The 25,585-nt window shown below is 34.4% G+C and overlaps 1 protein-coding gene across 2 annotated transcripts; it reads left to right on the forward strand.

Annotated features, from left to right (window-relative positions):
- Window positions 1–3,437: 3,437 nt before the first annotated feature.
- On the forward strand, window positions 3,438–9,762 carry LOC134257114 (putative ankyrin repeat protein RF_0381). 2 transcript variants are annotated; one of them, XM_062739856.1, is made up of 4 exons: window positions 3,438–3,675; window positions 4,402–4,477; window positions 4,757–4,896; window positions 6,349–9,762. In XM_062739856.1, the coding sequence occupies exons 3-4, from the start codon at window positions 4,779–4,781 to the stop codon at window positions 7,470–7,472; spliced, it is 1,242 nt and encodes a 413-aa protein (XP_062595840.1). In that variant the 5' UTR covers window positions 3,438–3,675; window positions 4,402–4,477; window positions 4,757–4,778; the 3' UTR covers window positions 7,473–9,762. The 2 variants fall into 2 exon arrangements, with proteins under 2 accessions (XP_062595840.1, XP_062595771.1); XM_062739787.1 differs by lacking the exon at window positions 3,438–3,675 and having other exon boundaries at window positions 4,295–4,477.
- Window positions 9,763–25,585: the final 15,823 nt, after the last annotated feature.

Here is a 25,585-nt window from a genome sequence, read left to right on the forward strand (position 1 = left end):
AAGTCATCATTTCGTAGGTTCTATGGTCGATACAATGACCTTGTCAGGAAATAAAATATATTATTTAGTCAAATGCTGACTGACATTTTTCATACCAATTGTTAGTCTATTATTTATACACTGAATTGATGACGCATATTTCCGTTATTTCCCGATCACGTCAAGGAGCACACGGACACGGCGGGTATGACCGGTCAGCAGGGGATGCTCACTCCTCCATGGCACCTGATCCCACCTGTGATGTTTCGGATGTCCGTGTTTGCTCTACTCCTATTTTGTATTGTTTTATTGACTTTTATATTGAATACTGTTCGTTATCTCCATATGCTTTTGGTGTGACTAACTATGATGGTCACAATGACATACACGCCGCCGTAGTGGGTTGAAACATAGATGAATAGAATAATTTTTCATCTTTGGTTTGAATTTAATGCTATCGAATCTTTTTAATAAACTTTAATGTTAAATTCATCTTTTTTATAAATTTTCTTTTCATTTATTATGTTTTAATCAGAGTGTACTTATGCTTTTTTATTTAAAATAATTAAAATATAAAACATTTCAGTTATATGAATGTCTCGAGTTTAGGTTAGGCCACTTTAGAAGCTAATAGTTTCACAAATAAAAAGAAAACTCCTTTTAAAATAGGAAGCAACGCTTCAGATAATTATACATGTACATCAACTGTAGCTATGGATTAAATTCCATATTTCGCTGAGGTTCATTTTGTACTGCTTTCAATTTCAATACCGGGTATGCATGGCATATAAAGATCTATGAAAATTTAGTTGATCATAAAGAACAATTCATCGTTCATGTTCTTGTCACAAACTGCTTGAGCTTGATACTTTACACCAGGATGTCTTACGCGTTTTCACGTGGGGTTCACGCTTATCCTTATTAACCTCTATAGCAGATGATCTTTCAGTTTATGCTTGGAGAAATTACAGCATCAACTCCTAATCTTCCTATTTATTAATATTTCTGTTATTGATTTCATTATATTTAGGTTTTGTTTTCTTTTCAACCTTACTTTTTTTATAGTCTTGATTTCAAGTTTCTTCCCTCGCAGTCCCTTTCTAATGTGAAATCCGCGATTTTTTAACCATTCTATAGTATTTAAACCACAGTTCGCCGCCACACTGGTGAAAGAGAATTTGTTACCTTGAAACAAATGTCAGATATAATGGAAACCTTAACAATTGCATAATTATAAATTGAATAACTACCATAAAGTTACCTTTTATACAAAATCAGACTCTTAGATTTGACTTTTCTCGAAAGCAAATGAAAAATTTTTGAATGAAAAGAAAATGGGTGTATCATCGATGAAACGATTATTGTAAATTAACCAAATAAAGAAATATGATTTTCATTTTTTTTTTACTCACAGGGTACACAGAATATGTCGGATTTACAATACCCATTTCCTGTTTGTTTTGTGAATGATTGTCCAAGAAACAAAACATCATGGATGGCGTCATCAATCTTACTACACTGCCAAAATGACACCAAGGGCAAGAATACATATCATTGCGTGCCCAACAAAGAGAAAACAAAATTGATGCAGTTCTGCTACGATAAAAATATTGCACGCCATCACACTGGTATAACTGCCCTAAGTGAAGAAATATTACTGTAGAAAGCACAGAGAAATTCACTTTTACAAGGATACCATTGGCGTCGGAAGCAAATTGAAAGTGGGGGGGCTAAGTGTAAGAAAATTTTTTTGTACCTCCAAAAAAATCTGACAAGCAAAAAAAAAAAAAAAAAAAAAAAAAAGGAAATGTCTATATGTCTATTTCCCAAACACGAAAATCCTATTTCGTGGGGGGGGGGGAGGGGGGGCAAGGTTCGAACTCCAGTACCAAAAATTTTCTTCCAAACACCAACACTTTTACCAATTTTAACCTATACTAAAACGTGTCTGTGGAAAGTGGGGGGGCTAAACTCACGAAGATAAGTTCAATGTCTATACTATGTATATATTTGGAAAAAAAGTGGGGGGCTAAGCCACCCCCCCCCCTAGCCCCCCCGGTTCCGACGCCTATGGATACTCACTTCCGCCCCAGCCGCATATATATTGTGATGAAATTAATTTTATTTAAAAAGCACAAATTACAACTACATGTAAATTTAAACTTAAACTAATATAACTGCCCTAAGTGAATTGGTAATGATCCTCTAAAACTAATGTCCAAATAACTGTATCTCACGTCCATTCTCAATGACCGTGTAGTGTAGGGAAGCGTTGTGAGAATTCCATCGGCATCGAAAGCAAGTTTTTTAACTTGCCTAGATAGCCGAGTGGTCTAAAGCGCTGTTACTGCACTGCTAGGAGACAGAGTCCGTAGATCGAGGTTCAACCACGGGCTGGGGCGGAAGTGAGTATCGTTGTAAAAGTGAATTGCTCTGTGCTTTATATATATATATATATATATAGAGAGAGAGAGAGAGAGAGAGAGAGAGAGAGAGAGAGAGGATATCTATATTGTGTGATTTGATATTGGCTTTATCCAACGAGTTGAAATGGTTTTTATATTCGCGAGGCTTGCTGAGCGAATATACACCATTTCAACGAGTTGGTTAAAGCCAATATTAAATCACATAATTGTAAATGTTTTATTTATCTCATACGACTGTTGTTTGAATAAAATTTTGAGACTTCCCCTGAAAAACTACATGAATGATTGCCAATTCAAATTGATGACGTATAACTTGATGATGTAGCACCGTTGATTGTTTACATACCTCAAAAGAAAGTAGATCGTGTTCAAAAGTTAAAATTTTTCCTATCTGCATCTTTAAGAATATTATGTGACATTTGCTGGAGCTTTACGTCGCCCGAACTTCTGACTGAAAGTTGTAAGGACCATGGGATCGTGAAAATTAACTTTTTGTTCGGTGGCAGTTCAAAACGTGCTAGGCAAGGCTAGGGGCCTACTTGTAGATTCATTGTTGATCCATGGTAAGTTACACCTATATTACTAGGTAGGCATACGTAGCATAATATAAGAAAGCCTTATTGAAGATGTTAAAGGAATCATATAACAACAACATAACTGCTAGGCTTTACTTTCTCCGAAAACGATTAAAAATGAAGTGGGGGTAGCATATAGATCTCTCTCTTCAAGTAGCCAACACAGGATCCTCGATCAAATAACTAAGACACTTCTTTGACATATACCAGTCTTTTTCTGGCTTTTAAAGATATTATCGCTCTTTATCATTCATTTTATTTCGTCAATAATAATCATCACAAATAAAAGTTTCAAATAAAATCTTGAAGCGAGGGATCGTGTCAAAACCGGAAGTGCTATTGATAAAGCATCTACTCGTTGATCAAGCATAAGTTTATCCAACTGCCTGTATCGCCAACACGCATTCATGAGATAAATATACATTATGTGTGTGTTAGAGAGAGAGTTTAAGGGAGAGAGGGTGTGTGTGAGGGTATATGTGTGATTTTGTTTCCTTGAATTCATTTTGGTTTTCGGACTTAAATTGATTGTAATAATTATTTTGTTCCAAATGTGTATCTCATTCTTATTGTACTCTCTCTGAAAGGCAGTTGTCTGCATCTAGATGATGCTGGTTATCTAGACGAAGTGCAGTGTGGAGACTTCATCTCTGGATGCCCAAAAGTCCCATATTTAAGCAATGAGATATATAAATGTAAGTTGTTTTTGTTGAATTCTTTTGTTTAAATGCAAGTAAATGTTTTCGATCTTTCTTATAAAACGGCTACGATAAAATGAAATGTTTAGGATGTAGGAACATGTATGAAGAATGAAATTCCAATATTTTCTCTATGAATTATACACTCAGCCTCAATTTAAAAGGTAAGTCATGTATTATATCAACGGATCTGTTGAAGATATTTATAAAGCTTAAGCGTGTAAATGATTCTACGGAAGCCCGTTGAGGCCGGTTCAAACAAAGAAATATTTTTTATTGCGTTTAAACGCAAAAATAATTGAGTTTAAAAGCAATTATTATTGCGTCTAGTCGCAATAATTATTGCGTTTAATCGCAAAAATATTATTGCGTTTAAACGAGTCTCTGTTACTGAAACATTTCCTGTACTATTTGTACATGCATGCACAATTTGATTTTGACATATCTTTTTAATTCCTCCAACACTTTCAGTCCATTAAGGATTTTTCCTCACTAGAACACAAAATTGTATCGATTTTTGCTATTCGGTGACGGTAAGTAAGGGTTGCATAAGGGTTTGTGGTAGTTTTGTGATCTATTTAGTGTGTAAATCACACATTGATTTATAGGGGTAATTAAATATTTGAAGATTCTGAATAGATGATCCACATGAATTCGTATTTGCAATTGTGAAAACTATGAATGCTTTCCCTGTAACAATTATTTTTTCTTGTGTTTTGCAAGATCAAGAGTGTTTGGTAATTGACAGGCAGAATAAATGTTTCGAAGCAGCTGCGTCATGCCGGAAACTAGCAACAAAGTTAGTTAGATGTACATGTTTTACTTCCCTCTGTCTTTTAGTTGACATTAATTTTACTGTCAGTAATGCCAAATTATTCATATGTTGGGGTTAGGTGACATTTTCGTTATATCCAAGGAATGAGAAGACCAACAATTAACATGCTAATTTTTAAAAGTGTAACTATGCTAAAGTCTAATATTTCTCATTTGATACCAAAATTAAATCCCTTACTGGTTTATTCCCTAAATTGCTATATTTTTACCTCACAAAAATGAAAAATGTTTTCCCTCTTTGCAGTAGCACGACAGTGGGGCGGATAATGCTGACTGCTTCAAGCCCAATCATTGTTATTTTCATCATCTGTTTTATCTGCGTTAGATATATGTATCGACGCAAATGTGTATCATACAAGAATCCTGAAGCGAGATATCTTTTCCGTAAGTAATTATGTTGAGGTTCATGGTTAAGTTAAATTTTAAATTACAAGTCAATCTATATTTGTATTTATTCTCTAACGAACTAAAAAACTGTCAAGAATATATATATATTAACAATGGTAATTTCCATTCCTACTTCTATACATCATAACCTGTTGAGCTTCATATAAAAGGTACCACAGAGCCTGACAAACTTGCATATTTTACTTGAAAAAGACGTTAAAGGTAATTTAACAACCAACTTTATTATATACGTGATGACTTTAACTTTTACTTTGACTTAAACTATACTCAACTTCCCTTACTTAGTCAGCAATATACCTTTATCGTCTGCATACAGAGTATATATATCCTAAATGATTCGACATGCAAGACCATGCTCTACATATTAAAAATTTCTGGAACGAGGTAAATCATTGGCAAGCAAGTTTATGAAACAAGAATAAAAACAGTCTCGTTTAAAGTCATCACTTTGTAAGTTCTATGGTGGAGACAGTGACCTTGGCAATTTATCCAGTTTATACAGTTTATATTACAATTGTTAGGCCATCATTCATACACTGAATTGACGACGGATTTTTTCCGTTATTTCCTGACCATGACAAGGAACACACGGGGGGTGTGACCGATAATCAGGGGATGCTCACTCCTCCATGGCACCGGATCCCACCTCTGATGTTTCGGGGGTCCGTGTTTGCTCTGCTCTTATTTTGTATTGTTTTATGGACTTTGAGATTGAATACTGTTATTATCTCCATATCCATCATTGAGTCAAACGTTAACCGACAATTTTCATACTAATTCTTAGTCCATTTTTTATACACTGACTTGACGACGGATTTTTTCGATCATAACAAAGAGCACACGGTGGCTGTGACCGGTCAGCAGGGGGCATAACTCCTCCATGGCACCTGATCCCACCTCTGATGTTTCGGAAGTCAGCTCCTATTTTGAATTTTAATGGACTCTGATATTATTATTGATCGTTATTTCCATATCCATCCCTGCTTATCATAACTAAGAATCTTTCTTCCATTAACAAAACGCTTCGTGTTCAGGAGGCCCGAGTTCGTTTCTCGTTTTCGGCGCCGCGTCATACCTAAGACATAAACAAAGGTAGTGACTGTTTCTTCGCCAAGCGCTATGCACTGGAAATGAAAGTTACGGGTCTTTCGAATATGACCTTGAAAACTTAGGTTTCGTGTCAATGTAGACGTTGGCAAGATAAAGAACCATCCGTGCTCAATAGCCCTGAGTGCCGAATATAGGTCTAAATTTGACGCCCTTCACTGGCATACGTTGACGTCTCCATATGCTTGAAAAATTCTCAAGAGGGACGTTAAACAATATACAATCAATCCATCAACAAATTATACGGTACACATAAATAACAAATAACAACAAATTACATTTTATATCTTAAATAAATACTTACATTATATTATTTACTAGACGATAATGATGGCGAGATTTCCATACACGATGCAGCCTGGAATGGTGACATGGATCTTCTAAAGCTCCTTATTGAGAAAGGCTTGAATATCAAAAGCACGAAAGATGACGGAAAAACTGTTGTGCATGCGTGTTGTGGTAATGGTAAGCTAGAAGTTTGTAAGTACTTAGTGAAGACTTACCCTAGCTTAGTACATGTCACTGACAGTCGTGATCGCAACGTCTTACATGATGCAGCACTGAGTGGCGATATTGATATGTTCATGTTTCTAATAAGGAAAGGTTTAGATGTCAATAACAAAAGTAATGATGGAAAAACTGTGCTTCATGCGTGTTGTTATAATGGTAAAATTAAATTGTGCAAGTATTTGGTCAAAACATATCCCTACTTACTAGATATCACTGACAATAATGGTGAAAATGTTTTGCATGCTGCAGCGATAGGAGGAAACATTGACTTATTTATCTTGCTCGTAGGGAAAGGCATTGATATCAGGTCGAAAACAAATGATGGCAAAAATGTTCTACATTTGTGTTGTAGAAATGGTAAGATGGACATGTGTAGGTATTTGGTCAACACATATCCTTACTTACTCAATGTCATTGACAAAAATGGAGGGAATGTCTTACATGATGCAGCTTGGGGCGGTAACATCAATGTGCTAAAATTTCTTTTAAAGGATCCGAAAGGCTTAAAAGTAGATATTAAAAGCAAAGATGGAAAAAGTATTTTACATCAGTGTTGTTTGAATGGTAAACTGGACATGTGTAAGTATTTGGCAGAAACTTATCATTGGTTAATAAACGATATCGACAAGTATGGCGAAACCGTTTTACATGCTGCAGCCTGGGGAGGTAACATTGAGCTGTTAAAATTTCTCATCCAATATGGTTTTGATATAAATGACAAAAGACATGACGGTAAAACACTGCTACATCTATGTTGTATGAATCGGCAGATGGAAATGTGTAGATACATAGTCAGCAATTATACTGACCTTGTAGAGGTCATTGATGATTATGGTCAAAATGCCTTACATGAAAAAGTCTGGGGCGGTGGTATCGTTGGCTCTCCTAAAGGTTTGGTTAGAAAAAGGGCTAAATATTCCTCACACAATGAATGATGGAGTACTTTTCAAAATATTTATTGTCTGAATGGTATTATGATTATTTTTTTAGAATGTTACCAAAATTTATTTGTTAAAGAGAATGATGCGGAGAAATTCAGAAATAATTTTTGGATTCAGCTTTTGGGTAAAGCCATGATAAGTTACATTTATTAGAGAATTAATTTGGTATTGACAAGGCATTCGCAGACTTTGGCAGAACAAAAAGAAGAAAAATGCATAGTTGTTGACAATGAAGGGATAAAAAGCGTAAAATATATATGTTTCGTACTTTAATTAATTAAATAAATTGGGAACATTTCACATTGCAGTACAGTTAACGTGCGCAAAGGAAATATCGACTGAATTTTGTATTTAAAAATGTATTCGTAATCGGGATGGCGATTATTTTTAGTACATTATTTATATCGGATAATTGTAATTATGATTAATAGCTACATATCGAGGACTATTATATTTTATATTTAGACTAGTCACGTGATGCGGCCGTCACGCGATTTTAGCTAATTGACTTGAAGTATTGATGTTACATTTAATATCACAAGTGCAAGGGCATACAAGTTAAATACAAGTTAAATTTCCAAGTTTAGTATATAAATAGATTCTGCAATTTCATTGTTAAAATTATACTTGTTTGACCGAATGCTATATTTTTTGCTGGTCAGCAGCAAGAAATATTGATGTAATTAAATTGTTTTTAAGATTTCATCAGGATCGCAGAACTTTTCAGATACCTTAATAGTTCTATTGTTGAAATTTAAAAGCTTACTTTGATCCATAAAGTGTATGCCCTTGCACTAGATCGATTTATTAAGACCCCCCACATTACCCTCCGATGTACTTGCATACAAATATACGGCAGTGTCAATTAAATACGTAATGTATAGAAAATAGATTAGTTAAATAGTGAAGAAGACATTAAATTCAAGTTATTGGCCCATAGAATATCTGTAAATAATATTTTATTTAATTAGAGAATACATATTTTGTTGAGAAAAATTACTTTATCTGTCTCTCACTGCATACAAACTACGTCACTTTGTAAGAAATGACGTCATATTGACAAGTGTATTGCGATCAGTGACTTGTTTATAAATTGTTATGTGCATGGGATTTAACTAACGACAAAGCAACACGCTGTAGTAAGTTTTTATGTAGTTTGATGATTTCTTACTGATTAAATTAGCAGATAAACTCATTTTGTGGTATTTTAAAGAAATGTGGTATGACGTATATTATGTATGACAAGTCAAGTCAAGTTTTTCCGTACAAATTAGGCTCCGCCTCCTTTTTGTAACCTTAACTGTGCTGCAATTTTGAAATAGTATTAGTTATGAATTGTTCAATTTAATATTGATAGAAGGGAAACCTGTTAAAGTACAAATATGAGTAATTTTCTTAACCTGACCTTTATCTGCGCACTGTCAGTGCAATATAAAATAAGCAGGGGTTGAATTATATCTGAAATGTTTACTGTGACGCTTTGTGCTGATCATTTTTTCATAAATGTATATTTTCTCATGTATCTTTGCCACAAATTAAATGTTTTTGCTATATTGAGAATTCAATCTCCATGAAGTATATATTAGATGCAATAATCAACTGATTTCATAATAAACCTTACTTCCATGTAGAGTTTGATACACCATGCGATTTCAATCAATATTTAATTCAAAATGCCAAAATTAATTTAATTTAAAATGTATCAATTTTGTGGCATTACTATTTTTTGTTTATTTAGTTATACTATACATTTACACTATTCTTTTGCAATTTTAAACATTTTTAAGCACTAGCTAATTAACAAATTATATTTGGACAGGGGTTACGATAAACAACTGTGACTTTATAAAATAGTGTTAATATGTGAAAAATTGTATGATTGTAACAGTGAAAGTCATGCTAAGGAAATGTGAAATTACATTACAACAAGAGGCCCATGGGCCTTATAGGTCACCTGAGCATCATGCAACAACTTTCCAACGATTGAATTTGGTTTATTTTTTAAACTTGACATAATGGTATTCACGATTTTGAAAGAGGCACCATTGGTTATTTTTATAATAAATATACACTTAGCATGGTTACTTTGGTTACTTAATTTCCATATATAGAGTAGGGAAACCAAATAAAATGCATTTTGACCAATCAGTAATATTCAGCAGTAATCAGTTGTGCCCTTACCACACATGAACGTCTGACCCTTCACAATTTTACTCATTAAAATGTTTCATCAATATCAAGGAGCAGATATTAATCAATTAATTCATTTACAGTGTATAAGTAGAGCCCCCCCCCCCCTCTATGGTATCCTTTAACCCAGGAGTCTTGAAATTCACAATTCATGAAGAATAATAATATTCACAATTTTGAAAGAGGCATTCTTCCTCATCATAACTATGTATTTAGTTAATTTGTTTAATACCGAGGAGCAGAGAAGAGGATTTTTAAGGAAATAATGCATTCTCACTATATAATCAATAGAGCCCCGTCCTAACACCAGAACCCCTGAGCCTGGGGTCAGAAAATTCACAATTTTGGAAGAGGCATTCTTCCTCATCAAAACTATATACTTAGTTTGTTTAAAACCCAGGAGCAGAGAAGAAGATTTTCAAAGAATTTGTTTATAATCATTATAGAGCCCCGCCCTAACACCTTTCACCTAACCCTGGGGCATTAAAATTCAGAATCATACTTTCTCAACTTATGTACTTATTAGTTTATTTAAAATCCAGGAGCAGAGAAGAGGATTTTTAAAGAAATAATACATTTTCACTATATAATCAATAGAGCCCCGCCCTAACACTAAAACCCCTTATCCCAGGGCCATGAATTTCACAATTTTGGTAGAAGACTTAATTGCCATTATGTTTATGCTAACAGTTTGATTGCTTGAGGTCCAGGAGTAAAGAAAAAGCTTTTTAAAGATTGCATTAATTTTAGTGGTTTTTGCCCCACCTCCAGGCCCCAGGGGGGCAGGGACCATGAAATTCACAATTGTTGTTCCCCTTTACCCATAGATGCATTATGCTAAATTTGGTGGAAATCGGTGGAGAGGTTGCAGAAAAGAAGCTAAAAATGTTCAAATGTTAACAAACAACGCACGATGCACGACGCACGACGACAAACGAAAACAGATAGCAATAAATCACCTGACTTTAAAAAGGTGACCTAAAAATTAATTCTATGTCTGTTGATTACAAACTTAAGAGAATAAAGAATTGTAAAACGAGAAAATTTGGAGCATACGTATTTTAGCGCAAAAGCAAGCGGAAATGCATTGGCGCAAATAAATTTTAGCGCTTCCACTTGTCATCAAAATAAATAGATGTGATATTTTATTTTTTAATCCACGCCCCGTATTTGACTTTTTGGGTGTTGAACTATGTTCAATCTCCCATGGGCATCACGCATTTAACATGCGCAGTAATTTGTGTTGATTATATAGAGCCGAAAGCGAGGCTACTGTGTCGACCGACTTACTCCGATGATATTCAACAGAAAACATGCATATAAACATCCGCAACAAATAGTTCGTGTCATTTCTCCTGAATTGATCTAATTTTCATAATGTAAGTAAATGTAATGATAAAGTACTGTATAGGGGAATAATTTCACGGGTTGTAATTTTCACGTTTTTCTCTCATCTGACACGATCGCGGTTTCTAGAATTCGCGGACATCGGTATGTAATAAAAGTTACTTCCCTTGTCTCCAATTAATCCATATCATAGCTACATGTGAACGATGTTTATCAGCGTTATGTCTTTATTTCACGAACAACAGCTAGGAAGGTTATAAAATTGTTAGATTTTATAAATGATTAATTAACACAAATGCAGTAATTTATATAGTCCCTTATTTCAAATGACTTTCCTAAACGCAATTACGATGAGTGCATGTGCACCTAATATCTTCAATACAACACGGCGAAAACAACCACTGGACGGAAATAAAGTGTGTTTGTGTAGTTCTGTGAAATAATAAACTTCCAAATCGTCACAAACTTCGATATTTATTTGAATGATTTTTTAAAAACAAAATGTCGATAAAAACTACATGAACTAATCTGCATGAGAATGCAGGTAACAAATACACTTGGTAACATTAGTTACGCACGAGTAATCAAAACCCATGGCCCACGTGTCTTGATTGATGAAACATGTAGCGTTGGCTATTAAACCAGCTTTTGAACAAACACAAATTATTATCTGCCGATTTGAATTAAAGTAAAGAGTGATAATTAAAATTAATTTAATGACAGTGCAAATCGTAATTACTGAAATGACCATGTACTGCACGTACGCCTATGTAAATCCATTGTAGTTCATTCTCAAATTTCCAAATAAAACATGGAGATTGTTGAATATTTATTCACTATCTCTTGAATTCATGGATTTGTTAACACCGTGAATATAGCGAATATTAACACTGCGAGTTATTTTCCCCCTATACAGTAATCTTATTATGAATATTAGATTTCGTTCAAAGTTAAACTAAATTATAAAAAAAACCTCAAAAGTTTTTTGAAATGGAACTCATTTTTAGTGTAGCGTCATACACTGAAAGAGATACGAACGACAACTCTACATACTGACGGCAAGCGGTAAATCTAGTCTTCCCGACGCCTGATGGTGCCGGATTTTTAGCAATTTCTTTTTTACCGGTGCACAGAATTTATTCAAACTTTTCTTGAACATTTTCTTTGTTTAAATGAATTCTTTAATGCATAAAAACTTTAGAAAACATGCGTATTTATTACTTAATCAGAAGTATCACCTGCCAAAAGCGGTAAATCGAGTACTCTGTTATAAATGTTAAAACCAAAAACGGACACCGATGTTTTCGTAAAATCGCGATTAAGAACAACAAAATGAAGTATATTTTTTTTTAATAAAAGGAAAACCTCATTTACATACCAGATAATTTGTACACACACTAACTCTCACACTGCTCTAATGTTTGGTCATAAAATATTTGTTTTTAACTTGGTATTGCTTTTTTCTTCACAATATTAAAAAAAGATTAAGTTCTGACGTACTCCATGTATAATGTTTGTGTAATTGAACTACATTTATATTCACAGTTTTATATAACAAACCTGTTAGCTCTTAAAAGGATGCTGTGTTAAAATCCACATTTTATTTACATTGATATTATTCCTGCGAAACTGAAATTTTCATAACACATGGGTAAAAGTGATAAGAAAAATATAATACAAATTTGAAGACTGTGAGCAGTGAATTATATAAATGACCAACCGCCTCTTATATGAATATAATAGCAGTGGCCATGTTTTGCAATTGGAAACCCAAAATATGTGTAGGGGGAAAATTAGAGTAATAGAAGGTGAACAACGGCAATATGTAATAAAGAATCTATGAAAATTTCGTTCAGTGGTGTAAGAGGAGTTGCAGATAAGAGATGGGTATACCCAAAGCGTAACAAACAGATGGGCAGAAATCCCGATTGATTAATACCCTTTTGCTTTTCAAGTAGGGGGTATAAAAATAGACTAATGTAAACAGGCTCTTTAATGTCACTGAATGTCTTTCTCAATATTCTTGCAACTCAAAAAATCTGAAACAGTTGTCTGTTTTTGAAATAATAATATTGTTCACTCACTTAACATCCCGATCAAAGATTTTATTTTACACCATGTTCAACTCCCATGAGTGCTTTCAGAACTTTGCTTGATTAGCACTCCCGTATATAAGAAACATTTGCAAATTTTACCGTGGTGTTGCTATCAAATGGACAAAGCGCAATGCTAAAATTTATTTTATTTCTTGTTTCAAATAAAAGAAATGGAGTATTTACGTTTTTATTTCATGCGTCGAAAGAAACTTGGATTAACGGTTATTATGATCAGCTATTGTCTGCAAATTCAATCGCCATGCTTGTTTCCGTTGTTTACCTCGAGGCGATAGATGGTCGACACGCCGAGAAGCCAAACTTTGAAGGTGCTAATGATAAGAATTGGGTAACAACTACTTGGCTAACAATAATTTAATTATATTATAATTTGGCAAGACTTTCTGTTTTCTTACCATGTGCAGTGCTAGTATGTATATAAAATCCAAAGACCCTTCGACCTCACGTAATCGCGCGTTCCGGTTTACATGTACTTATGTAAAAGCTTTGAACACAAATACAAAATGATGTTTAGAAATCCTTTAGTGCACAATTAGTTGAAGCGTTCGGGGGCTCTTGCGCCAAAGGCGCTAAAATTAGTAGTGCGCCAAATATTCTCGTTTTACAGAAAATCACAAACAGTAAGAAGAAGGTATGGTTTTAGCTTTATTGCGCCCTAAAAATGTTATGACATCAAAAAGTTTTGGAACTGGCTTAAATATTAGTTAAATAAATGACTCTAATAAATCGGGAAAAAATATAGCATGAAGGTTTACCATTCTGCAAATATGACGTCATTAATGTAAAGCATTTCTCTATTTTCAACATAAAAAGCCTCAAAATGGCACATTTCAAGGGTGATTTTCCTTTAGAAAATAGTGTCCACAGCCGTCGCCCACGTTAATTTTTTCATATTTTGTACAACATTCAATAACAAATCACATATCTCAAGATCTTTGTGGGCGATGCCTGTGGACAATGTTATCTGAAAGAAAATTCCATTGAAAATTGGTGTCTTCTGCATCTTTCAAGAAAATACGGGAAAATGCACATGTTTATGCTGTCATAAATAGCATTAAATCACATGTGAGAAAAATGACTTGTATGATTTTTCTGCATTGAATTTCAATTATTTAAAAAGCATGAGTTTTAAACTTTTACACCAGTTTCATTTTTTAGAATATCACAGGGCAAAATTTGTATGGAAACCATACCTTCTTCTTTATGACTTACGAGGACATTTTCATCTGCATATTTATTTAACTGAATTCATTTAACAGTATACTTTTCTTGCTTTGTTTGATACAATTTTTTATGTGCATATCGTTTTGATATTTTCGATTTATAATAAAATAAAGACAACTCAATATAAATCTTCAATAAATTGTTCTTTTTATGCCCCCGTAAACGAAGTTTCGGAGGTATAAATTTTTTGACGTGTCAGTCTATCTCTCTGTCTATTTGTCTCTCTGTCTGTCTGTCTGTCTGTCCTAAAAAACTTTAATCTAGCCCATAACTTTTGTTTTAGTGGACCTATGACTTTCATATTAAACATGTGTATTCCTTGCGACATGACCTTTCTTTGGGTACCGCCAAATTTGATCTTTTGACCTTGATCTTCGAGTTTGACTCACTTTTAGACAATAATTCCAAACTTCTTCTTTTGCCATAGCTAAACTTTGTAAGGCCAGAATTAAAAATATCTTTGTTTCCCCTAACCCGACCCTTAATTCTCGAGTTGGGTCGGTAGGTAGGTAAACAATTTTATTTCTGACAGTAGCTCTGAAAATGCATTCTAAAATTAAATGGAAAATTACCTTTATAAATAAAAAAAGTACAAAAGACAGCGATTTGTGAACAAAATTCTAAGTATCGTTCATATGCCGTTAAAAAGCAAAATTTATGATTAATTAAATCACAACTATTATTTAGTTGAACTTGTGAAATATCTCACGCCATTACATTTATATAAATTGAATAAAATAGACAAGATTCTCAAATACGCAACGACCAGATATATGAGTATATTTTTCAAACCATTAGCCTTCAGAGCTTATAGACGATCAATATACTTTTTGGGGGTTCATGAGATTTGCATTGTTTCTGTGGCATTTTGCTTTGGATTTAAGAAGCAAATGGCTAATTTTAAATAGCAGGTTCAAATCAAAATGAGTAACGTTGAAAACAGTCCTTCAAAAGGAACCATAAAAACATGTCCAGAGTCGCAGAGGATGCTGGTTCAAAAAAGACCCCCTCCCCCCCACTGCTCAATGGCAAAAAAGTGCAGAGTATATACGTCTAGATTTTGAGCAATGGGGAAAATTAATGTCCAAATGCCGTCCCAACAAATCTCAAAGGAATTAAAAGCAAAGGAACAACCAATCTTCAAAGGCATAATTAACGAACAATACACTGGACGTCTCAGGAATCTGAATCATGATTTCAAAACTATTTGGAAAGAGTATGTTAACAATATTAAATTGAACCAAATCGAATCTACAAATGATAAAAAATGCTATACAATGTCATAGTCACGAAGTTTAACCACTGAATAAAGGAATGAAGAAAGGACATCTGAGTTAAATTTATCAGGATGAATATGCAGCCGTATTTACAAAAACTCCTATGGTTCCATGATGGCATGTAGTAAACATAGGAACATGGATGAACTGGTTATTAGATCAAAACTCAAATTAAATAAAATGCAGTGAAATTGAATGATGTTTTCACTGGGTGGGCCCCTCATCTACTCATGAGGCGGGCCTCACAATGTATTACATACATGTACATGTACCTTAAATTCAAAGACGAAGGTTTGTTTGTTTGTTGTTTAACGTCCCTTTCGAAAATGTATTCGCTCACATGGAGACGCAAAGACACATCCAAACACTCTTAATTAGTCATGGTAATTTTTATCATTGAATTGTTTCAATAGTGAAGAATTCCAATTAGCTAAAAGCATAAAATTGAGACGTCGCCATCGTTTTATGAAGAGCTAATGCCCTGTAATCACATCTACATGGACGTCATTTTGTTTCCAACAAATGTTTGAAAATCACAGTAGAACAATGTCAGCCGTTGTGATAAAAACTGATTTTGATGAAATTATATTTTTTAAAACTGACTTGGTTAACAATAAAAAAATATTTGAATCATCTTATTTATAAAATCTTTTCAGTCGGCGCAATTTAATTGGATCGGTCGCGTTAGGGGAAACAAAGGTATTTCTAATTTTGGCCTAAAGTTGTTGAGGGCCACATCATGAAAGCACAAATACTGTTCAAAATGTAACTTTAAATATTTCTACTCATTTTTTTCCAAAGGTGTTATGCTCTATGTATACATGTACGTGTATCTACTGACTATGAGAAAAAAGATGCACAGAACATATAATTTCTGAAACAAATCATTCGAATGCACTATAAAGTGTAATGGCACATATTAAATCTATATTTTTTGGTTGTTTAATGACCATCTTAAAAATTTAAGGCTCTTAAACCTGCACGCTTCACGGAAGAAAATGCAGCTAAAACAATCCGTCTTTTCCTTAAACTTCAATATGCCAAAAAAGAATTGACGCGGCTAATATAAGTAATATTTTTAGTCACAAAAAGGTTCAGTCTTGTATACCACCATATTTCAAGTTAAAGACTACACAATGTATTTCCTACAAATATACATAGACCATTGCTTTCAAACTTTTCAATTACAAAAATACTTTACATGGCCTGGATACCGACTATCTGAAACATAATCCTCCTTCGTGTTCATGTTCTTCTTCGCCCTATAACCATAGTCCTGCTGGATATGTTATTACAGTTGACGTAAATATAGTTCGTAATGAGGACCTTCGATCACTTATTTTAAAAGGCCCAAAATATAGGGAACCCAGTTCCTTCAACTGGCGTCGGAATTTCATAAATATTATGGATTCTGTGGAAAATTACGCCAGACGATGGGCAGGATATGAAAAATAAGACATTGACACCTTGTCAGAATGGATTAAATGTATCAGATCCATGTTAAAGTCAAGTATTAAAAGATTGAGGGGCAATATGAAACCATTTATCCTTCTGTGTTCAATAAACCAGAAGTGAAAAAGGATTTAGATAGATAACAGGATCAGTACGTACTGGTCTCTGCCGACAAAGCAGGTAACAACATTGTCTTCGTTTGTAAGGCTCATTATATAAATTGCATTCTAGAAGAACCTGGATTTAATTCTACAAGTGGTAATCCTACTTATATTCACATTTCCCTTTCTAAGGAAGAAATTCTTCAAAATCACCTGTCAGTTTTGTTTACTTTCAATATTCCACAGAACCAAAATGAATTTGAACTATCTTATATATACTGGATTCCAAAACTTCATTAGAATCCTTACAAAGATACATTGATACATTGCAGGTTCCAGTAAATGTTCAACCAAGCCTTTTTCGTTGCTCCTCACTAAGATATTGACAGGAGTGAAGAAAAAACTTCAAGAGTACTGTGCAACTATATATTCAAGAAGTGGTGTGAATCAGACATGGATACTTAAAAATTATAAGGAACTTTTGGACGCTTTGAAATCACAAGACTTTACAAAAATCAACAGCATAAAAACTTACGACTTTTCAACTTTATACAGAACAATTACCAACGATAAATTAAAATCCAGGCTTTTTGATACCATTGACAGTTGCTTCTTTAACAAAAATTGAGCTCGTAAATTTACTAACCTGGTCATTGGTCATTAGCAAAATTATTTTGTTAAAACAAATTCTGATCTCAGTCGATTTGATACGCAAGAGCATGCTCTATATGAACAATTTCTTGAACGAGGTAAATTATCGACAAGCAAGTTGACGAAACAAGAATATCAGCAGCCTCGTTTAAAGTCATCATTTTGTAAGTTCTTTGGTCGATACAATGACCTTGTCAGCAAATACAGTTTATCATTGAGTCAAATGCTGACCGAAGTTTTTCAAACCAATTGCTAGTCCATTATTTATACACTGAATTGACGACGGATTGTTTCCCGAAGGGTTTTATGGAAGATTTGATCAACTGCCCACCCGTTTTACATCTCAATAAAACTCAAAACATGATACCTTAATACCAATATTTACATTTGTGACATTCATACTTTACATGTGCCCCATTGTTACTTTTAACGTGTGAAATGCGTTATTTTTGAAACCTAACGGCATGTATATCATCCACTAAACGCGCATCGACCATTTATGACTTCAAACAGGGATTACGTCGAACGTTTATCCAAACGCACATCTATGACCTCTTGACCCCGTACCTGTATTTATACAGTTATACATACGCATTGCTTTCAGTAGTGTTATATAAAGGAAAACATTTGCAAATGTAAATGTTTCCTGATCATGACAAGGAGCACACGGCGGGTGTGACCTGTCGGCAGCGATGAAGTGCCGAATCGTCGCGGTGCCGAAACATCGTGCACCCACAAAAAGAACTCTGCAGAAAATCCTTGGAAAGGCTTAAGCTAGTGAGACAGTCCTTCGAACCATACTTTGTGAAACAGAAGCCGCAATAAATGACCGTCCACTCACATATGTCTCTTCAGATATCAAGGACCCACAACCTTTTGTGTTTGGTTTATGTTTTGTTTATTTGTTTTGGTCATCTGTTCAAATAAAAAAAACGTTTAGTTTGTATTTGCCATGCAATTACATGTAATTAATTACGTTGCTATTAACCCTTGATATCCATTTGGGACTTTGATATTTTAAACAAAACAAAAAAACGAAATGCAACAGTATGCATGTATAGCCAGTGCAGGCCCCTTACATAACCTACCAGTGCGATGATTGTCATATAAAAATGAATAATGTGTAATTCATGTGGGAATGAAGCATATGAATAAGGTATGCTAATATATTTCTACAATTTCTTTGTACAGTAAAAGCAAACAGTTTGTTTACCTGCCGATCAGCCTTTCCTCTGTCGTTCGTAACAAAAAAGATGCAAAAAAGTTCAACACTACGCCGCATACCTTGAAATTTAATCCATTGTTTTTGATAAGTGCTGCTAGAATTGTATGATGAACGGGAATCGATGCATTATTTCGATCTCATGAACAAAATGTAAATGCATGTGATGGCTTAACAAACCTGTGTATAGTAAATTAAAGTTTTCAAAGTTTTCACTAAAGTGTCAAAGTGTTCTCTATAGTAAATCAAAGTTCTCAACGAAGGACATGGTGATAACGAACAGTTCAATCTCAATGTCCATAATACAATACAAAATAGGAGCAAAGTAAACACGGACCTCCAAAAGTGAGATCAGGTGCCATGGAGGTGTGAGGTTCCCCTGCTGACCGGTCACACCCGTTGTGTGCTCCTTGTTATGATCAGGAAATAACGGGAAAAAAATCCGTCGTCAATTCAATGTATAAATAATGGACTAACAACTGGAATGAAAAACGTCATTCAGTATTTGACTTAATGAGAAATCGTATTTGCTGACAAGGTCATTGTATCGACCATAAAACTGAAATGATGACTTTAAACGAGATTGCTCATATTCTTGTTTCATCAACTTGCTTGTCAATAATTTACCTCGTATTAGAAATTGTTCATACGTAGAGCATACTCGCGTATCGAATCAACTGAGATATATACACTCCGTAAGCAGGTGATGAAGGCATATTGCTGCATAAGTAAGGAAAGCTGACGATTGAAAAGTTAAAGTCATATTATCATAAAGCTTGGTTGTTAAATAGAAATTAGCACATTTTTCTAGTAGAATATCCAATTATGAAACAGATGTGTCATACTCTGTGGTATCTTTTATCTCAAGGTCATCGGGATATATCGCATCGACGTAGGAATGGAATTTACCATTGTAAATTAACAAGGGAAGCTGACAATTGAAAAGTTTAAGTCATCACGTTTATCATATAGCTTGGTTGTTAGATTACCATTAACATCTTTTTCAAGTAAAATTATTCAAATTATGAAACAAATGTGTCAGGCTCTGTGATGTCTTTTATCTCAAGGTCACCGGGATATATCGTATCGACGTAGGCATGGAAATAACCATTGTAAATTAACAATACGTTGTCGATATATCTAAATGTCGGGTTAAAGGCCACAGCAAGTGTTTTCTCTTTTCACGCATAATATTTTGCTCAAATTCTGCTTTATATGAATATAAAAATAGCTCCTAATAACGGAGCGCAATTGGTGCCCATGGGAATACCAATAGATGGTTGGAATGCCTGGTCTCCAAACTACATACTAGATATTGTCAATCAGGAATCCAAGCATCTCTTTGATATCACCTTCAGAGTAGTTGTGTGTGCAATCAGGATGTTTTTTAACAAATAGATTTTGCAAATGACCAATGACCAGGAAAGTGACTTTAGGAGTTCCATTTTTATTAAAAAATTAGGTGTCAATTATATCAAAATGCATGGACTTCAATTTATAGTGGGGAATGGTTGTTTATAAAGTGGAAAAGTCGTAAGTTTTGAACTGTTTTTGGAAAATTCTTGTCATTTCAAATTGTCTAAAAGTTCTTTGGAATATTTTAGTATCCACACATCTGATTCACACCACTTCTTGAATATATTGTTGCATTGTACTCTTGAAGTTTTTTCTTCTTTACTGTCAATATATTAAGGAGGAGTAACGAAAGAGGCTTGGTTGAACATTAACTGAAACCCGGAATATATCATCGTAAGGATTTTTATGAAGTTTCGAAATCCGATATATATAGGGTAGTTCAAATTCATTTTGGCTTTGTGGAATATTAAAAATATGTAAAACTGACATATTACTTTGAAGATTTTCTTCCTTAGAAAGGGAAGTATGAGTATAAGTAGGATTACCACCTGTAGAATTAAATCCAAGCTCTTCTAAAATACTCAAGGTGATTACTAGTGTCACAGTTATCATTAAAGTTTTTTTTTTCCATGATAGTAAATCCTAGATTACATTGTGATCACCATGGTAAATCAAAGAATTCATAGTTATCACTACGGTAAATCTAAATTTCAAAGTATTCACTATAGTTAAACATAGTGTTAAAGTGTTCACTGTAGTAAATCATCGTGTTAAAGTGTTCATTGTAGTAAATCAAAGTTTTCATAATGTCAAAGTCTTCACTATAGTAATCTATAGCAACTCTAAAGTTCACGTCATTTTGGGTATTATGACGTTAATTTGTAAAAGCAAGTAAAATATCTTAACACACCACTGTGAAGGTATGTACAGATAAATTGAAATACTTTTAACTATGACGAAATTAGAAATCCCACTGTTGCACAATGAATTGAAAATGAGAGCATTCCAAATATTAAATTGAATCAAAAATAAGTTTCCTTTATATCATTTTAAGTTATCAAAATGACCAATGATTATTTTCCATAAAAATCAGATTCAATATTATAAAAGTGTTAACCGTTCACGGTAGCTCATTCGGTAAAGCGCTCGCTCCGTGATTGGGAGGTCCTGAGTTCGTATTTCGGCCGCGACTGATCCAGTCGATAAAATGGGTAGCAGCTCTTCCTTCGCCATGCGCTCGGCACATGTGAAAGTTGCGGGTTCTTCGGATGAGACCTTAAAAACCGACGCCCCGTGTCAGCGGCAGGCGCTGGCACGATAAAGATCCCTTACCTCTCAATGGCCTTGAGTGCCGAGTAAAGATCAAAATTTGAAGCCCTTCATCGGCATAGGTTGACGTCTCCATATGAGTGAAAAATTCTTGAGAGGGACGTTAAACAATATATAATCAATCAATTAATATAAAAGTGTTATTTATTGGGATACTTTATATATTTTGAAAATAGTACATATCAATAAATGGTATACTAGTATTAATTTTACACTCGTTAAAATTTTATGATATTTAACATCAGTTATCTGTTGTTTTCGTGCTACGATATGCAAGAGTGTTTGGCAATTGGCAAGCGAAATCAATGTCACAAAACATCTGCATTATACCAGAAAAGAGTAAACTAAGATAATCATCTCTCTCTCTCTCTCTCTCTCTCTCTCTCTCTCTCTCTCTCTCTCTCTCTCTCTCTCTCTCTCTCTCTCTCTCTCTCTCTCTCTCTCTTTCCTTGTGGGGATCCGGGTTAGAATAAGTCCTCAGTACCCCCTCGCTTGTCGTAAAAGGCGACTAAATGGGGGCGGTCCTTCGGATGAGACCGTATAAACCGAGGCCCCGTGTCACAGCAGGTGTGGCACGATAAAGATCCCTCCCTGCTCAAAGGCCGTAAGTGCCGAGCATAAGCCTAAATTTGCAGCCCTTCACCGGCATTGGTGACGTCTCCATATCAGTGAAATATTCTGGAGAGGGACTTTAAGCAGTATACAATCATACAATCTTTCTTTCTCTCTCTCTCTCTCTCTCTCTCTCTCTCTCTCTCTCTCTCTCTCTCTCTCTCTCTCTCTCTCAAGTTCTCGATTCTTTTATGTTATTTTTCTTATCAGTAACAAAAATGTTTCATTTTATTTATCAGCGACTTCACCATGCTGTATACCAGATTTGTCTGCTGTCGTGGTACCAATCATCTTGCTGTGTACTTTATTCGTTTTAGTTCAACACAAGATGAATTCAACCAAAGGGGTAACATTGATCTAAAAACAGAAAAACAGTAAACTAAGACTCTGTAGAACCTTAGAAAGTGCGTATCCCCGGTTGTTATAGGTCACAGACAATGAAGGTTATAATGCCTTACATTCTGCAGCCTGGGGCGGGAACATGGAAAGGTTTCCGTTCGTCTTAGAGGACGGTTTAGATATCAATGTTAGACACAATGACGGGAAAATGTGCTACATTTGTGTTGTATAAATGATTAAATAGACATGTGTATGTACTTGGTAGGCACGTTCCCTCATTTAATAGAAGCTAGAGACAAAAGCGGTGAAAATGCCTTACATGCTGCAGCATCTGTTAAAGTTTCTCTTGTCTGGTTTTTTAGATAAAAATTCTACAGCTTATGATGGGAAAACTGTGCTACATACTGTATTCAGGGAAATTTTCACTCCTGTTTTATTTTCGCCTCTTTCGCCTTAACGTCGTTTGGGCAAATTTAAAAAGGAACGAATTCAAAGTATGCAGTAACATTTCTTAAATAACCTGTTACTGGGCGAATTGAAAACTGGGTAAAATTGTTTGTAAGTGTGAAGGGGCTAAAATAAAACGGAGCGAAAGAAACCCTGTATACAATAACTGATGCTTAAATGGTAACATAAACATGTGTGAATAATTATTTTAAAAATAGCCTCACTTGATATATGTCATTGACAATAATGGTGAGAATGTTATACAAGCTGTAACATTGATTTTCTAAAGTTCCTCGTAGAGAAAGGCCTAGATATCAATAGCAAAAAAAGGACGGGAAAACAGTGCTACATCTATGCTGTAGGGATGGTAAGATACATATGTGTGTATACTTGATCAAAGCATAGCCTCACATCCTTGAGAGCAGGGAAAGTGAGGGTGAGAATGCTTTACATGAAGCAGCTTGTGGTGGAAACATTGATGGGCTTAAGTTCCTCTTAGAAAAAGGGTTAGATTTGAATAGTATGGATAATAAAGAGCAGACAGTATTGCATCTATGTTGTCTGACGGGCAAATTACACATGTGCAAGTACTTGGTCAGAACTTACGAGGGCCGTTCAAAAATTACGCGGACTGTGCTATTATTTACTCTTACAAACGTCATAGAGTTATGAAATTTCACAGAAATATGTATCGCAAAGATTCCAATTAATTTTGGGCAAAATTTCTGTATTTTTAAAACATTCTACTAAAATTATCGGTATATTGATATCGCTGATGGAGAGGTACGGAGCACGACAAAAAATCTGAAGCAAAAGCATTTGGAATCCAAAATTTAACTCATTTATTTCCTATAATTCGCGATATTTTTCAACAATTTTCTCAAATGTATCTTTAAATTGTTCTATTATTATGTATTTGGATTTCTGGCGTGATATTTAAAGTACTAACAGAAATAAAGTGATTTTCCTCTAATGCGATTCCCATGAAAACGACTGTGAAAATGACGTCTCGTGAAATGACGGCGCACCACACTTTAGTTAAATTATATGTAATGCTCGAGATATCGCCAACATAGATCCAAAATATGAATAATAAAGCATGTAGTAAACTAGGGTATTCGTGACAATCGTCCAGAAATTGCAAGTAGGAATTTTTACCTTGAGACCTCTGAAAAATGGCTATACGTGAGGACGGGAAGAAGATTATCGACGAAAACTTTATCCGGAATGTAAAGAACGTGATTGAGAATCATCAATATCACACTATATCTCATAAAACCTGCAGTTTTTGGTTTTAAAGCAAAAATAGAATATTCTTTTCTTGTTTAATAGATTTAAAGCTTGACAAGAAATGGTGTTTGGATGTTGAGTATATAAGATAACTCAAACTGTACATGTACTCTTGGGAAAATGTTGTGAAAATAAAAGCTCAATCAAATATTTTTTTATGATGTCTGTGACGTCGAAAATATTGCTGCTCCGTGACTTAATGATATGTCCTGAAAAATCACCAATTTACAACATTTTGATATGAAATTTTGTAGACCATATAAATAAAGATTCTTTTATATTATGTGCGACATTTTGCCCGATTATGTCGTCAAATATTTTTTCTGTGCAGCAAGTCCGCGTAATTTTTGAACGTCCCTCGTATATCCTTATTTACCATATATGCATGACGATGGTAAATTTACCTTGCATTCTGTAGCATGTAGTGGTGATCTGGACGTATTTATGTCAACAGTAAAAGTAATGTCGGGAAAAATGTGCTTCATATGTGTTTCATGAATGAAAAATACACATGTGCAAGATGTTGATCCAAAACTATCCTCACTAATAAAGATGGTCACAATGCCTTATACGCTGCTTCCTTGGGTGGAACATTGAGCTGCTTAATGTCCTTAAAGAGAATATGGATTCAATATCAATGTTAGAAACAAAGAATGGAAAAACCGTGCTACATCTATGTTGTTCGAAATGTAAATTAGAGAAAGGGTAAGTACTTGTTGAATAAGTACCCTGATTTAAAAGAAGCTAGAGACAATAGTGGTGAAACTGCCTTACGTGATGTTGTTTGGGTGGGAAACGTAAATCTGCTCAAATTTCTTGTACATAAGGGGTTTGATATCCAAAACAGAAGAAATGATGGGGAAACTATTTTACATCAATGTTTATGTTGTAGAATTGGTGAGAATGATTTGTGTAATTTTTTTATCATAACATATCACTGACAATAATGGTATGACTGTCTTACATGAAGTAGCTTGGTTTGGTAACGTTGATTTGTTTGAGTTTCTATTAAAGAAAGGTTTAGATATAAATACTTAAGAAAGAACAAGAAGCCCATGGGCCACATCGCTCACCTGAGCACTAAGAGAAGGAAAAAGTAGAAAATAGCTTCTTTTTGTAAAGTTTAAATCCAAAAGTACATGTTGTCCCATGACCA

This window comes from Saccostrea cucullata, unplaced genomic scaffold (assembly GCF_032062105.1).
Source record: "Saccostrea cucullata isolate Sc308-1 unplaced genomic scaffold, CSIRO_AGI_Scuc_v1 ctg2648, whole genome shotgun sequence".
In the NCBI taxonomy this organism is placed as follows: domain Eukaryota; kingdom Metazoa; phylum Mollusca; class Bivalvia; order Ostreida; family Ostreidae; genus Saccostrea; species Saccostrea cuccullata.